At 32.0% G+C, this 17340-nt stretch overlaps 1 protein-coding gene across 8 annotated transcripts; it reads right to left on the bottom strand.

The window, feature by feature from the left end:
- Window positions 1-13324: 13324 nt before the first annotated feature.
- LOC109810484 (Maf-like protein) lies at window positions 13325-16918 on the bottom strand. Of its 8 annotated transcripts, none has more exons than XM_029273793.2 (9): window positions 16762-16918; window positions 16340-16411; window positions 16173-16247; window positions 15773-15856; window positions 14974-15043; window positions 14792-14883; window positions 14346-14387; window positions 14095-14175; window positions 13325-13735 (listed from the first exon to the last, which is right to left on the bottom strand). In XM_029273793.2, the coding sequence occupies exons 1-9, from the start codon at window positions 16786-16788 to the stop codon at window positions 13664-13666; spliced, it is 615 nt and encodes a 204-aa protein (XP_029129626.1). In that variant the 5' UTR covers window positions 16789-16918; the 3' UTR covers window positions 13325-13663. The 8 variants fall into 8 exon arrangements, 5 of the variants coding, with proteins under 5 accessions (XP_029129626.1, XP_020229550.1, XP_082931231.1 ...); XM_020373961.3 differs by having other exon boundaries at window positions 16664-16855; XM_083075105.1 differs by lacking the exon at window positions 16762-16918 and adding an exon at window positions 16522-16578 and having other exon boundaries at window positions 14361-14387.
- Between the last annotated feature and the right edge of the window lie 422 nt (window positions 16919-17340).

The raw sequence follows: 17340 nt of genomic DNA, 5'->3' as shown, positions 1-17340 counted from the left end.
TTGGGTTTTTTGAGATTTGGATTGGGTTGTAATTTGATTTTGAGAGGTGGATTGGATCTGTTTTTCTGGTATTTTCCCAATAATGAGATCCAAAGCCTTTGATTCTTTTTCATCTTCTTCTTCTGACATGATGTCAGCCCAAGTCTTGTTTGGAATTGAGGTAAGACTTTGGTTTTGAAGATTCATAAGGGTTGAGATTGAAATTGGTATAGCATAATCTAGCTTTGTTTGTTTTTGGGTTTGATTGGTGTGTTGAGTAGATGACTCTGCAACTTGATTTGGTTGAGTCAGTGACTCTAAGAGTTTGAGAACCGGAGAGGATGGTTCCATAGGTTGTTCTGTCCTGGAAGAGGCTGACTGTCTTCCTCTACCTCGACCTCTGGCTGAGGCCAAAACTGCCTTTTTAGGCATTTGTTGTATTCTGTAAATATTCACAAATTAAATAGTCAGGTAGAGAGTTAGAAGTGCCTTTGAGATATTCAATGTCAAAATCAAAAACACTTAAAATTGCTTTCCATCTAGCAAAAATTTGCTTTCATGCAAGATTTTTAACATCCTTTTGTAAAATTTCTTTGGCTGATTTGCAATCAACCCTAATTAAAAATTTTTTATTTAAAAGATCGGATTGAAATTTTGAAACACACAAAACAATTGCTAAAACTTCTTTTTTAACAGTTGAATAATTCTGCTGTGCAAGATTCCAATGTTTGGAGGTGTAGGCAACTATATGTTCTACTTCTCCTAGTTTTTGTTTAAGAATTCCTCCATAACCAACATCAGAAGCATCTGTCTCTACGATCTTGAATGCTTGAGGAATAGGCAGGGAAAGACAAGGAAGGTTCTTAACCAATTGTTTGACATGTTTAACTGAAGTAGTATGATCTTTACTCCAGGAAGGAGGGTTTTTCTTTAGTCGATCATGCAGAGGTTTGATAATATTGTTTAAATTTGGAATGAAATCTCCCACATAATTTAAACATCCTAAAAACCTTTGGAGTTGAGTTTTATCAGTGATTTTGTCAGGGAATTTATCAGCAAATTCTATGGATCTACTAATAAGAGTAATTTTCCCCTAATGGATAATGTGACCCAAAAACCGGATCTTTGTTTAGAAAAGGCTAATTTTTGAGCTTGAGATTGCCAAGCCATTTTGCCTAATAGTTCGGACAAAGATGTTTACATGTTTGAAATTTTGATCAATAGATTGGGAAAAAGTTAAGACATCATCAATATAGACGATGGCAAAACTTGTATAAGGATTAAAAATGTCATTCATAATCTTTTGGAATTCTGAAGGAGCATTTTTTAATCTGAATGGCATAACATTCCATTCATACTATCCAAAGGGAACAGTGAAGGCGGTCTTGTACCTTTCCTTTTCTTGTATTTGAATCTGCCAATATCCAGATTTCATATCAAATTTTGAAAAGATTTTGGCAGAATGAAGACAATTGAGAAGATCTTTTTTGTTAGGTATAGGATACCTAATCCATTGAAGTGCCTGGTTGAGAGGCTTGTAGTTTATGACTAATCTAGGGGTTCCTCGTTCAATTTCAGCTTGTTTATTGACATAAAAAGATGCACAGGACCAAGGGCTTTTACTAGGTCTGATGAGATTTTTGTTTAAAAGATCCTTGATTTCCTGTTGACAATATTGGAGTAATTGCTCATTCATTTGAATGGGTCTGGCTTTGGTTGGGATCTGACTTTCTTTGAAATCTTTTTCATAAGGAAGACTAACAACATGTTGCTTTCTATCCCAAAAAGCATGAGGAAGGTCCGAACAAACAGAGTTTTGGATTATAAGCAAAAGATCTTTGATCTTGTTTTGACTTTGCTCAAGTTGTTTCTCAATAGTCTTAAAGGAAATTTCTTCCTTTAGATAATTGATCTGGTTGGATTTTTGTTCTATCAGGTTGATAGTTTTACTAATAGGTTTCTTAATAAATCTAAAGATAATAGATTTATCACCTTTGTGAGAAGTTATTCCTTCATCAGTAATTTCTAAGGGAAATAAAGCCCTAATGAAAGGAGTTCCCAGAATAACTTCATTTCTAAGGTCTTTGACCAGTAAGAAGGAGGTTTCAATTTGTTGGCCATGGTTCTCTATGTTGGCTTTTGAAAGCTTGTATTTAATTTGTAATTTAGATCCATTAGTAGTGCTAAGCTTTTCAGATGTTTTTTCGAAATATTTTGTTGGGATGAGCCCTTCTAAGATACAATTGGAGTCTGCTCCCGTATCAAAAAGAGCTATGGTTTCTAAGACAAAATCTTCAACAATAATCTTGATATTGATGAAGAATTTTTGAATGGTTAAACGGTTGATAAGACCTAAGAAATCACTCCAATCGACTTCATTTTGTTCTAAATCTTGTTCAGAAGGAGGTTTTTCTTGGTCAGAATCATCTTGTAATTGGGAAAGAATATTTTGATGAAGAACCTGTTGTTCCTTAATACTCCTTATTTCCTTTTTAAGATTGTTAATCTCAGCTTGGAGATCTTGGATAGTAGATGGTTTGGTAGAAGTTTTCTCTAACTTCTTAAGGATAGGATTTAAGTCGTACTTATTGGTTACAACAGAATTCCTAGGTTGCTTTTCTAAAGTTTGTTTGAGTTTATTCAAAAAAATTATTTTCTCTTCTGGGTCAGGAATAGAATTGATTGCTTCAAACAAAAGATCTTGTTCTTTTGTTAAAACATTTATGGTTGGGGCATCACTACTATCAGATGATGAAATTTCATCATCCTGCTGAATATTATGAATATCTTCATCAGAATAGTCATCCGTGGATTCTTCTTCAGAAGTTGCAACTAGAAGACTTCTAATTTGTTCTTCTAGTTCTGGTTCTAAATTGAGATTGATAATTCTTCTTTTGAGTCTGCAGTATTTACTGATATGACTAGGTTTCTTGCAATTGTAACAGACTATAGATTTCTTCTTCCTAGGTGGGGGTTTTGATTCTGTTTTAGGTTCCCTAGTGGATGCTTGATTTCTTCTTGTAGGTTTCCTAAATCGTCGTTGTTGTTTGTAGTGGGTAGGTTGGTCATGCTTAACAAATTTTTTGGTTTTTTGTTTAGAGCACCCTGGTAAACCAAACTGTTCACAAAAAGTGCCTAATTCTTTCCTATTTTGGGTTTTTTCTTTTGCTAGTTGCCTCTGAAGCTTATCATTTTGGCAAATTTCTAAGGTTGTTTTTTGTACAAAAGAAATTAATTGGCCATAACTCAGATGGTTATACGGAATAATGTTATCAGGTGTTAAAGACTTAATCTTATCCCTAACCTTGTCTCCTAACGACCTTGGAAGACCGGCTAAAAATTTCTCTTTCCAGAATGGTTGTTGACTATCTTCTCTGGTAAAAACCCTAGTGAGGAATGTATCCTTATACCACTTGAAATCTCCTAAGGTTTTACACTTGAGATTGGACAATAGTTCAGCAGATCTATCTTTCCATAAAGATGGATCTCCTATAAAATGTTGGGCTATGGTAAAAATTAAGGTATTGACAGCATCTGGAATGGTCTCACCATTATTGAAGATTGGTTCACCATTGTCATCAATTTTAACAGCTAAAAAGATCCCTAATTTTTGTGCTTCAGTGAGATAATGATCCCACCAACCTTTAAGTTGCCCTGTAAATCCTGATACTATAATGTTTGCTATAGCTTCCTCAGAACTCTCATGAGCTGTTTGATAGGCAGTACAAACCATAGTCATATGTTGTAACATATGCATGATATTGTATTTAGATTTACCATCAATATTCCATTCATAAACATTGTTGGCATTAAAACTACTATTATTGAGGTCCTTATCTTCTATGGCCAAGTTTAAGGCTGTGGAGGGATAAGGTTTTGTTAGACCTTTCCATTGGTTTCTGGAGGTGGTCATAATAGGATTAATCTGAATGGATTGAGGGTTACTAGAATCAGAATCTTGATCTGATCCTTGGTTTAAAACACTTATAGTTCTTGCTGGCATCCTTATTTTAGGTCTAGAAGAGGCTTCTTCAGTACCTTGGGGAGACTCAGGAATGGTTGTTGCTTTAAGTAAATTATTAATTTTACTTAATAATTCACTAGCATAAGAATCCATATTGGCTTTTGCCTTGGCTTTGTGCAAATTTTGTTTAGCCTTTTGACTAAGCTTAAAAGGCTGAAATAGAGGTTTTTCTAAATGTTTTGAACTTGTGGCTTGGTTAGCCAGTGATTGGCTTGATTCAGATTTATGGGCAGCTAATTTGTCACCTAAAACCTGAAGATACTTGTTTGTATAGTTAATTTGCTCCATAAGACTCTTAATGTCTTTAGGAGTCAAATTTTCATCCACATCCTTGGTTTTGAATGGTGCAGCAAGCACAGGGTTATTTTTGTCATCCCTAATTTGAGGGAGTTGATATTGGGTTTTGGGAGGAAGTTCAGATTGGACCTTCTCTCCGTCTTTGAGATGCCAAACAACATTTGTGGAATACTGTCCTATAAGATCATCTCTAAAAGGATAATCTATATTTTTCTTAATGGTATAAGCATGAAACCATTCAAGAAATGGTATATTAAGTTTGACATGGTTCAAGAAATTATAATAAATCTCCTGAATCTGTATTCTTTTTGGACCTTGGTAATTTTTCAAAAACCAAGATCTTTGGGGTTGGTTTTCCTCCGAGGCAAAATCTTTACGGAGGGCCTCCTTATCAATTTGGAATTCAGATTGTATCATAATGATCATTGAGGGAAGAATAGGTTGGAGACTGGATAGACTTTTGATCATCCTCCTCATTGGTTTGGTAAACAGCTCTTGGAATGGTTGAATTTGTTTCTATTCCTCTAAGATTTGTATTAGGAATAATTATTCTAGGAATAGTGTTTGTACTAGATTGTGATGCTACTGAAAAGGATCTTCTAGCAGAAGTGTATTCTGATCTAGTAGCTTCGGTTCTTGAGGAGAAAGAATTTCTCCTATCAAAAATAATCTCTACCTTGCCAGCATCAGACTGCCTAATTTCTTGGAATTCAGGGGCTTGTCTGGGTAGGGTTGGTGTGGCTCTTTCAAGTTTCCAAGCTATAGGAAGTTCTACTTCATCCCATTTTATGAGTTTGGGAACAACAACATTGGCTTTTGTCATGTCTGTGACAAACAAGGTGGTTTCCCTATCGTTTGTTTTAAGAAGAACCCTTGAATTACAAGTGTTCATGACTTTGTATTGGATCCTATAAAGGAGGGCTGCAGGGATAGAACCTTATTTCATGTTTAACCCATGCAGTCTAATGTTTAAAAACAATGAGTCTAAGACATTTTTATCTAAAAGACTCACAGTTTTATTTGGAAAACAATTGAAAAAAACAGGACCATGTCCTAAGCTTGTTTCGACGGTTCCTATAAGGGAGTCATGGAAATCATTGTGCCTTGTATCTCTAAGACACATAAGAATTGAAGCATTAAGACCTTCCCTAATTAGGGGCTTAACAGCAACTTGGACACATCCTATATGGAGGTACTTGTACTTCCTAGAATGTTCTGTAATAGATTGTTTGGTAAGAAGATGGAACTCCTCACCAGCTTGGGGGTCTAAAGGTATATTGTTTTCAGTAGTCTTGATAATGTAATCAGAACTGCGCACATGTTTTTCATCAGGAATATATAACTCATCCTGAGGTATTTTGGGAATTTCCCAATTATCAATTGCTTGGTTGATATCTTCAAAGCAGACCTCTTCTTCGAAGATATTGTTTTTAGGAGGGATTTCCTCTATGGATTGATTTTGCTCAGTGAGTAGATTTTTTGAAGGAGATGAGGAGGAAGAGGATGCTTTAACAGTAAGACGACGAGAAAAGGAGCGGAGGAAACTACTCATGGTGTACTAGTATCTAGTATCATTACCCTCATTTGGTTCCATAAGATCCCATAAATTAATACCTGTCCAATGAATCTGGGTTTAAAAAACTCTTTTTTTTTTCATAAATTTACAAAAAGGAATCGTTATGAACTAGCTTTAGAACTTGAAGACAACATCGTCAAATTAGTCTTACGGCCACTCACGAGTCTTACTGCTACAGTTGTTTCGAAATCTTAAAGCATAAGTTCATAGTTTTCCAGAAAATTTACTGTACAACTAAAAAGATCATTCTAAAAAATGTAAATGAACGAGGTATACCAGATGCATAGTAACAAATATTAACTTAATATTAATAAATATTATCCTATTATCCTATATATATATATATATATATACTTTTAGAAAGTGACCTGATGTGAATGTAGGAATGACATGAAATGACAAAGGCTTTGATGTGGTGACTTCCTGTTCAGGTTCGTGTGCAAGCTAATAATATAATCTAAGCTAAAAAAAAATGAATAAAGGGGTAACGTGAATAGGTTGAAAAACCATTTACCTTACTACTTCTTCCTTCCACTACGGATTCTTCCTTTCTTTCTCCGCTTCCAAACCTCTCCTCCTTCCACTGCAGATTCCTCCTTCCTTTATCCGCTTCCAAAACCTCTCCCCCCTAGAGAATGAACCTCGACCCCTGTATATCGTCCCCCCTCCTCATCCATGAATTCCTTCTTTTGCTCTTCTGCTTATACCGAGGATTTTTTTCAATCAAAAGGGAAAAGCCATAGAGGTAGCATAGACAGCTTTTTAGGAGAACAGGGCTTGCACTACCTTGTATGAGAATAGGAGGAACGTAGGGGTGCAAGAGAAAGTCTCTGTTTCTTAAACTCAAAATGGTGCCTCCCAATTCTTTTACTTGGTTTTGTTTTTTGACTCATTTATACTCTATTTGATTTTTTTTTTATTTCTTTCTATTTTTTGTTATTTTATTTTATATTATATTTTAGAAGGAAAAACTATAATTAATCACTATTTTTATTTTAAATATACAAATCACAAAAGTAAATATATATATATATATATATTTTTTTTTTCTTTTATTCTTTTATTCTTGAATAATTGATTTGGAGATTTGAGAAAGAAATTATTAGAAAAATTGATGGAACAAAATTAGTGTTTACACATCCAGTCCTCAATCATAACCTGATCAACATTTGTTCCACTATCTCAATGAAGAAGTTTTACAAGCATACCACACATGCACACACTTCAACACTCAAGATAGACACTTTCTTGCACCTAAGAAAGCACTTCTTGTAGAAATTCACTACAAGAATTCCTTACCACTTGAGACCGCCTACTCAAGATTTCTTTACACATTAGACAAAGAATTAAAGAAATGAATTCACCTAGAATCTGAACAAATCAGACTGTGAATTCTTGACAAATCTCAATCCTTCTCTTCCAAGAATGTAGTGATGATGATGATTTCTCTCAAAGTATTTTACAAAATATTTTTCTTCTTGGTTTCATAAAGAAAACACTCCAAGAAGGTCACAAAGACTTCACAAAATCAGTGGAATACTCTCTTATGTTCTCTTTTCTTCTCTGTACTTGTTTCAAAGTGTGAAAACTATTTAAAAAATTTTCCAGACCCAGATAATCAATTATTGTTAAGGATAATTGATTATTTTGTTTTTCGTGATTTCTAGAAATCACTCAAGAACAGAATAATCGATTATTATACAGGATAATCGATTATTCTAGAGAGTACTTCCTAGAATAATCAATTATTTCACAGATAATCGATTATTATAGCAAAGTTCTTTGAACCTCTTGCTGGAATAATAGATTATAGTTAGTAATAATCGATTATTTTGAGTTAGTTTTCAAAAATTCAATTTCACACTTTAGACAACTTTCCAAGTTATTTGAATCATCATCATACTCACTCTTAGTCAATTTAGATTAAGATTAACTCATGCACAAAGCATACACATGCACAATAAACTCAACAAGGCAACTCAAAATATAAGAACAAATAAACTACTCTTATTACATATTGTATTCTTTCACGATCTTCATGTCTTCCTCTCTTGATTAGCTTGTGTCCTTTTTTATTAGCTTGTATCCTTTGTTATCATCAAAACTCTCAAAACTTCATAGCTGAGTTTGATTCATCATACATGAATCTCAACAGACACAATGTGTGAATGTGGACTGTGACATGAGATAAAGGTGCCTAATGCAAACCTGTTGCGTCATTTTTTTTTCTAATGTCGTTTTGATTTTTGATCTCAAATCTATTTCATAATAGTCGTAATGGTGCTTGTAGTGGCAGTTAGTAGTGATAGATACAATCATACGTAGTGGTAGTAGTAGTGGATACAACAATAATGGTAGTGACAGTGATTATGACGATTGTTGTAAAAGTAGATATAACCGTGTTAGTGGTGCTCTGATGATAGTCACATCTGTTTCTAATCAGTGGCACTTGCATCTCTTTCTTTTCCTCTAATGGGTAGCACTCTAACAATGGCAAAGTCTCTTTCTCTCTCTCTCTCTCTCTCTCTTTCTCTCTCTTGGATGCTTTGTGGTGATTAAGCAAGGGTGAAGGATCACAAGGAAAAAGAAGAAGAAAATTTGTTACGATTTTAAAAAGTCCATAGCAACAATCTGCACTTCAATTTAATCAAAGGGCCAATAATTATGGTGCATGGTGGACCACCTTCATAAATGGTCCACCCTAGAATTTTCCACTAAAATAACCAATATACAATCCTAATGTAAAATATTATTTTTATACTAGTGTATTGCAAACTTTGATTGGACAATTGAGAACATTCTTATGGTATAATGGTGAAAATAAGTAGAAAATAGCGTGGTTAGCTAGAAAAAGGCTTGCAGCCATAATCATATAGAGGTCTTAGTGGTAAAACCACAAAATTATTCGACCTTAACTTGCTAGGAAAAAGGTGGAGATTGTTATTTTTTTTTGTTGTTGATGATTTTGTTGTTTGGTCTTATATTTTAGAGCAAAACCATGGGGCCTTTGACAAAAAAATGCATCCATAATGTGAATGAAAAAAAAAAAAAAAAAAAAGACATTCTACTTAATGAAGGGATATTTGGTTTGTAGATGATGCTTCTCCCAATTTGTGGTTGAGAGTAGTGTTCTCTTATTCTTGTTCTCAAACAAGTGTTTCAATTAGATTTCATAAACAAAAAGACAGTTCAATTGTTAACACCAAGTGCATAAATTATAAAATTTAACTCTCTATCTATGATTTATTGAGTATGTCATAATGTGTCTATAAGATCCTTCAAAATTGAAGTTATAAATTAAAATTTTATCAAAAGCTCATTACAAGACCTCATTTTTAGCATAACCCTAAACTTGGTCATTTTTCAAAAAGATTTTTCTAGTTCCCCATGCTTTTGTAACTCCACTAAAACACTAATCAAATATACACTTTTTTCTCTTAGCTATATTCATTATAGGTTTCTTCACCATCTTGATTCCATAATGAAAACAGAATGACGAAGAACCTTCCGATGCCCAGATTTCTCAAGCTTTCTCATACCTGCAATCCTCATTTTAACCATGACATCCAATCAAGATATTCATCATAATGCTCCTTATAACCACCACTCCTTTGTTTGCAACTCCCCTATGAGTTGGTTTTTGAACTACATTCATCTTTGATAACTCTTAATTAATTTAGTCTTTTATTACAAAAATCAACAATCTTATCATATATCATTAGATGAAAATATATTAAAAAAAATACACTATATGCATATGTAAATAAAATCCATAATAACATTGGAAATATTTTTTCTAATCAATTAGAAAGATTACAACAGCTAAGAGGATTGAACTTTAATCCTCAGCATCTACTCCAACATTTACTACTAGGAAAAGTTGTCAGATCAAACTAGGTTGACACAACTTTTACATGAGCTATGTTTTCTTTGACTTGGACTAGCCCATTGACTTGTCAAGTCAAGACGAATAGAACAACCTTTTTTTTTCAATAATTTTACATGTGATTTAAAAGAAAAAATATTAGGCCAAATTGGTCATATATCTTTCAAACTCAATTTTTATTAGCTTGATTAGGGGTATTCATTGTATATCAATCTATTTATATGTGTGTGTGTGCGTGTGTGTGTGTGAATTTATTTTATTTTATTTCCTTTTTCTATGCTCTAAAAGTTAATATTTCCATAATATTAGAATGGTTTAATTAGTTATATAGGCTAGGCCAAATTGATTAGTCTTTTTTAGGCCTAAAATAAAAATTTGTCTGGACTAACTCAATGGGACATATCAATTTTGATAGACTAGACTAACTCTAGTAATTTACTATTAAAAACATCTACAAATATAATTTCTCCTTTATTTAAAAATACATTTCACCCAACAAGGTATCCCAAATCCTTGTAAATTGTGAACTTTTCTTCCTAACACATTTGCAAACCTTTTCTATTTACTAAGTATACCTTGTTATCTTTTAAAAAAAAATTTATTTAAATATATTTTTAATTTTTATTTTCCTTTCAAATAATAGTTTGTTTCCTTAGCTCGCTTTTATTCTTCTAGAAACACCTTATTCCTTTGTACATTTCACTCGCATTCTATTCCTCAATACTATCTCTTTTGATATTAAAGGAAAATTAAAAAGTTATATAAAATTACTTTCAAAGGAACAATATATACCAATTTTGATAAGTATTTTCTTGAATCTTGTGTATTTTTTAAAATATATTTTCATAAATTACTTTGTAGAACAAAATATAACAAGGAAAATGATTCTTCCTCCGAAAAATGTGTGCCGAATTCTTTCCGAAACATTAAAATAATGATTTAAATTATAAAATATTTAGTTAAATAATAATATTATAATAAATTTATTATACAATATTAATATTTTAAAATTTCGGAGAATATTTCGGACAAGTATTCGGAATGTGTAGCATAACTCATATAACAATTCTAAATCTGAAAAATAACTTTCAAAAATATGTTTTAAAAAATACACAGTTCCAGAAATTATATTTTTGGTAGTCATAAACCTTAGCCAAATTTAAACGTATGATAAATTTGGATATTTTTTTCAAAGGAAGTTTAAATTTAAAGGCACACTTATTTGAAAGTTAGACACAAAGTGACTAATAAAAACACACTGATTTGAAGGCTAAAATGAAGTGTTACGGAAAGTTGATTAGGATCTTTTAATTTCAAATGGATGAGAAATGCAAAGGCATTGGATGTAACTTGAAAAACATTACTACATAGAGGAAAACCTACAATATAACACAAATTTAATGAAAAACACATGTATCACTCTCATGAAAATCATTATGAATGTGAGGCTAAAGACGAGAGTTTAAAATTATGGGCTTTTTTTAAAAAAAAAAATATAAATAAACATGGGAGATGAAGATAGAATTTAAAGAATAATAAACATGGTGTGCAAAAATAGTATGAAGATAAAATTTATAAGGATATTATAGGTAATAAAAATATATTTTAAAAAATAAATACGAAAACAGGTGCACTTAGTTGCAAATAGCAAAAGCCCAATGCATGGTTACGGACGTTTAGTTGGGTCATTGGGGTTTCTGATGGGTCTCATATCCCATTATTATATTGAATAGGCTCATCATATATACACCTCCTTTTTTTTTATAAGTACATCTCCTTTTTTAAAAAAAAAAATTATAAATATTTGTAATTTTTTTCTTCTTCTTTTATATCTTTAAAATTTAATTTGCTACTTTCTTTTTCTTTTTCATATATTTTTTTTTAGTTTTCACATGCACCATTTCGTCTTTCTCTAATTTCTTACCTATTGTCGAGAAAGTCACACACACCTATAATATTATTGAAAACTAGTTCTACGTTTTACATGTACGTGAAAATCAAAAGCGGAAGAGATGAGATAAGAGTAAGAAAACTGAAAGAGGAGAGAGGAGAGTAATGTAAAATCAAAAGAATTAAAATTACCTATCAAAATAGGTGAGGTGAAAAAAAGGTAAGGGGTTGTATGTGAAAATTGAAAAAATGAGGAAAGATATGTAAAGAAAAAGTACTAAATTAAATGTTGTGAGTGTAAAATTAAAAAATAAAAAATAAAAAAAATTAAGAATATTTTAAAATTTTAACTTTTTTTTAAAAGGAAGTGTACTTATGAAAAAAAAAAAAAAAAAGATATATATATATATATATCATGAACCTATTGAATATCGAATATCATAGCAACTGCAACTCTGTTTTGTTTTCCTTGCCTCCTTCGGTGATTTGGGGCAATGGGGTTTGTGAGAATGGCCATTCAACTAATCTTAGATGTTTTGTAACATGAAAAAAAAAAAAAAAAAAAAAAAAAAAAAAAAAAAAAACTTAAATATGATCATAAATTTATTTTTAATCCCTCAAATTTAAACTTAATTTTTTTATTCTTATAATTTCAAAAATAAAAAATTAGTCTTTATACTGAAATTTTATTAAAGAATTTTTTTCATATGTTATTGATGACCTGAAAAACTAAAATAAGATTTTTAAAAGTTACAAGAACTAAAAATAAATGTTTTAAATTTAAAGGATCAAAAATAAATTTATCATAAATTTAAAAGAATAAAAACATATTCAAGCCCAAAAAATATTTAGGACTTTATGCGATGCAATATCTGTTAGTGTTAACAGAGCATTGTATTGTTAGCTGCTGTGTGATCTGCTATCCAAGCAATGCTCATTGAAGGTAAAATTGATTTTGATATATCTATTGTGTATTATACTTGATTCAATGCCTTGGCTAATCAAAAGAAATGGCGTAGGTACTGAACTTGGAAGCCGTGAATAAATCTTGGCTCTGGAATATAGTTGGCTGTAGTGCATACACTGGTGAGGGTCTGCTTGAGGGATTTGATTGGTTGGTCCAAGAGATAGCCTCTAGAATCTCCATGTTTGACTAATGATTGTTATTTCATATGAAATGGTTCAAACTTAGAATTAGAAGAGCATTCTTAAACCTAATATGCCATCTTTGGAAGACTGTCCACTGCATCAATGAGATGTACCAGACGGGAATTTTATTTTATTTTCCCTTCAATTATGTAGTTTAGGGTTTCTTTGTGAAAATGAAGTGGGGGGAGTAGAAGAGAATATAATTCTCCCGTATGCAGGAGTATGAGTTCATTTTCCTTCAATTTTTGTTAAGGGTTAAACTGTGTTCTTAAATGTTCCCAAGATCCTCACCATGCTCATGAAGGAATTAACACTAGTAAAATAACTGATCTAGTCAAGCACCAAAATGAGCATTCTTAGGCCACAAATTCTTGGTGTTTGATATGGGGCTGTGGCAAGAATTTTTGTACTGAATTATGAAAGTGTAAATTCCAAGAGAATCTTTGAAATTTATAAACTGTACTGTTGTAAAAGGAAATGACCACCCCACCCGGAACTGATATTCAGCCTTGGACAGTTGGACTGGAAAATGCAATTCAAAGGAATAACCTCTGATGCATCTCATTGGTGTGATAAACTTGTAATCCAACAGTGAATTGCTGATACAATCAATCATGCCTTGCAAGACTGAGAAAAGCCCGCAATCATGTCATGCACGCAAAACTGAGAAATGAATCATTAAAGTTAAATAACAAGCTTTTTCAGCTCGTGACAAAAATGACCAGTGAAGTCTCGGGCATTCTTGTTTGTATTTTGCATTACATGAATCGGTCAAACAATTTTTGAATATAATTGCAGTAATTTTCGCCTTTAGCCAGCACGTGGAATCTCTCAGAATATAATTGTACTATTGCTGCATCATCTATAGAGCTTCCAATAAGAGTTTCTCTGTAAGAGCTTTGGAAAGACCCATGACGGTATCCGCTGAGCCAACCTACCACAAGCATCACATAGCTCAATTTGTTAAGAGGGATGAATCCACTTTTACATCTAACTAATGAAAAACATTTTAAATCTTGCTCATCTAGAAAATTAACCGCATTGACATATATGTGTTGAAAATGAGTGAAGACTAAAGCTGAAAATATTTTCTTGAAGAAATAAAAGAAAGCTCCCAAATAATGGCAGCAAAAGATTACAAAGTCTCAATAATGGAGCCCAAGAAAAAAGGTATGAAAGTAGTGCTTATCATGTGTGGATCTGATGCCAACGGTTCCATAAGGATCTTATGTTTTAATGTGCATGCATATACTTATGAAAGTGGGTGTTATTGAGAAAACAAGATAAACTCACTACTGCATCCACAAAGGGTAATGTCAGTGGATGTTCCAGCATCAAACCTCCAGCAACGTTGAATGTAATCCCCTCATCAATCTGAGAAGCTCCCATCAAATAAGAAAACTCATATAGTATTCAGATTGACAAGAATTTCCTGAAATAAAGTTTCAAAAGATCATGTATTTTAAGAAACTGGTTAAAGTACCCTTTTCACCTTCATACTTAGTTCAGTGAAAGGGTGAAAAGTGTACTTCCAAAAAGTTTACCAGACTATCAATGACCTCATCTGGAATTTCAAGGAAGTAAACCTGTCATAATAGACACAAATGTTAGCCAAGTTATCTGTGAAGAGAAATGTTGAATTAATGAATACAATGTGTGTCAATGAAAACAGTGAAGTCTGGTTGGTAGCTAAAAAACTTGAGTCTGATGGGGCACGGAGAACATAAAAAAGGATGGGAATACTTTTTCGTATGAAGGCAATTTGCCAATTTCTTTCCCCGCTAGTGAATTTTCTTATACTGAGCGACAAACCAGTAACCTCAAAAAAGCATTTCCAGCAATTTATGCATATGTCACGAGGTACTTCCTTAAATCTAAGAATCAATGAATTTGTTTATGCACCTGATGACCCAAACAACATAAAATAATTTGATTTTTCTTGTCACAGAAGAAAATAGATTACACAAGGTCAAGCAGCAGCAACTCATACCTCTGCACTGTCCCATCCCCCACAACGTTTTCCAGTTGCAATGTTAGTTACTATAACAGATCCTACTACTGCTGCGTGACTACCAGAATATCCTGTAAATTTTCAAATTTTTTGAATTTGGCTGTTATATTAGTCAATAACTTCAACAACATAAGGAGGGAACTAAAGTCCATTATGCAAACCTTTGATGAATTCCCGTGCTTCTTTTTCACTAGTTGGTTTTTCCCTGATTGTTCCTCGATACACCACAACCTACAAAAAATTTGCAGCAACAAAAGCAGTCTTACAAAAGTCTAGACTTTTAACAAAAAGAAAATAAGTACAGGATGACTGACCATACATGACTCAAATTATAACTTAAAGTTTAAGCAAGAACATATAGAATATGATATGTAGAAAATATGGTGAACCCAAAAACAAAAGTGTAAATAAAAAAGCAGTGTCTAGGCTAAATCTTTAGCTTGACTAGTGAAAAAGCAGAATTTGCATCAGAGAATGTTAATACACATAAAAGCACAACCAAGTTTGATTTATGTTTTCAGTAGGTTTATCTGCTTTAATTTGTGTTAACTTTCTCTGATTAAATGATCTGTTTCATATATGAAAATGGAAGAAAGCTCATGGCTTGGGAACATCTTCTAAAAAGCTTTCACTAGGAGAAGTCCTTATTTTTCCCCCCAGATGTACCACTTTCCTTTCTTTCTGCTAACATATTCTTTCATCAAAATTAAATTAATTTATATGATTGTAATTAGAAACTAGAATATGAGCTGGGATGGACAACTGTATCCGTAAGGTTAAGTTGGTAGAAACCAAGACTGAGTAGCACAGATTTTATCAGCAAAAAGAAAACTGAACTCATGCCCAATGCCTTTTCAGCTTTATGCATATGTGGACAAGTTAGCTGTAATTTTTTTTCTTTTAATCAATGATACATAGTTGAAACATACAATAGTGTAAGACAAAAAGAATACGGCATACTGTGTCTGCAGTAATTAACAGTGTTGTAGAAGTATCTTCCTCCAATGAAACTCCAGTAGAAAGCCTTTGCACAATAGCATCAGCCTAATAAGTATATCATGGTTAGAACACTAAAATGCATCAATAGATGGGAAGGATTTCAAACTGCTTGTGGACACAGCTCTCAACTTTATGATATATTTTTCTATTATTTTATTTATTTATTTATTTATTTTAAAAGGAAGTTTCTGGATGGGCACATACAACCTGAAATCCTTCTGCATGTTCAATCACGACAATGCAAATACCTTAAATAATTTTTGTATTCTTCTGATATAAATCTTATTAGAAATCAAGCAAAGATAGGATCTTGTGTTTCAACTGCCTCTCAGGCTCAAATATAAAACCAAAGAATTCATACCTTTGCCTCAGCTAATGTCATTACCAAATCTTCTGGCTTTTCCCTCCTAATACTTTTCTCATCAATGTCTGCAGTCTAAATTGCAAGCCAAACCAAACTATTTCAATCTTTCATCACATTAATGAATCATAGTCATAAGTTTGAAGCAATTACATTATAACACATACCACTATTGTGAACTCGTATCCCATCTCAGCAAGAATCTCTCTGCGAGCCTTCGAAGAAGAGCCCAGAATTATCTATAGAAAATAAAATAACAAACATATTAATAGCTTTACCTTTTTTAATTACTTAAAAAAAAAAAAAAAAAAAAAAAAAAAAAAAAAAAGACAGGGTAGTTGTCAATTACATGAAAGGACATTGCAATGTGAAATGAAATTATAAGAATGAAATAATGCATCCATTAAGAAGTTGCAAGACATGAAGATAGGTTCATACTATTTATTTATCAAATATATAATAGTATTGCGGAAGTGAAATAAAATTTGGACCGTTTATGAGGCAGAGTTGGTGGGAAGGTACATCATTTGACACATCGAAATATGTCGGGAGCGGTGAAAAGGAAGTATAAACGGGAAATGGCCCAAACCTTGAACGGTGGATTTTTGGAAACCATGTTCGCCAACGCGTGTTTTTCAAGCTCTTACCTGCAGTTGCAGAAGAGTAGAGGTGCTTCTCAAAGAACAGGAGCTACAAAAAACTAAAGATAAATAAAAGAAAAGAAAAAAGAAAAAAAAAAAAAGAAAAAAAAAAAGGGTAGGTGCCATCAAACTTACATTGAAGCCTACCCTCACATTTCTTGACAGTTCACATCACGCATTAAATTTGGGTTGAGGTGAAAAAATTACGTGAAGTGGTCATTTTTTTTTTTTGTCTTTTATATATAAAAATTTCATACACTAAAGATTTTTCAGAAATATTTTTTAATAAAAATATGGTTCACTACTTTTTAAACATTTAGAATTTTTATTTTTATTTTTCTAATATATCATTTTATTTTATTTTTTAAATAATAATAATTAATTATTGTATTAATATATATTATTTACTATTAATCTAAAATAAATTTTATATAATTAAATATGTTTATTTATAATAAATTTTAATTATAATATATTTATATATTAAAATATTATTTATTATAAATTTAAGTTATATACAAAAATTA

Source organism: Cajanus cajan, chromosome 5, assembly GCF_000230855.2.
Source record: "Cajanus cajan strain Asha chromosome 5, NIPB_CcT2T_4, whole genome shotgun sequence".
Lineage (NCBI taxonomy): Eukaryota > Viridiplantae > Streptophyta > Magnoliopsida > Fabales > Fabaceae > Cajanus > Cajanus cajan.
This window is presented reverse-complemented; position numbering and strand designations above follow the sequence as displayed.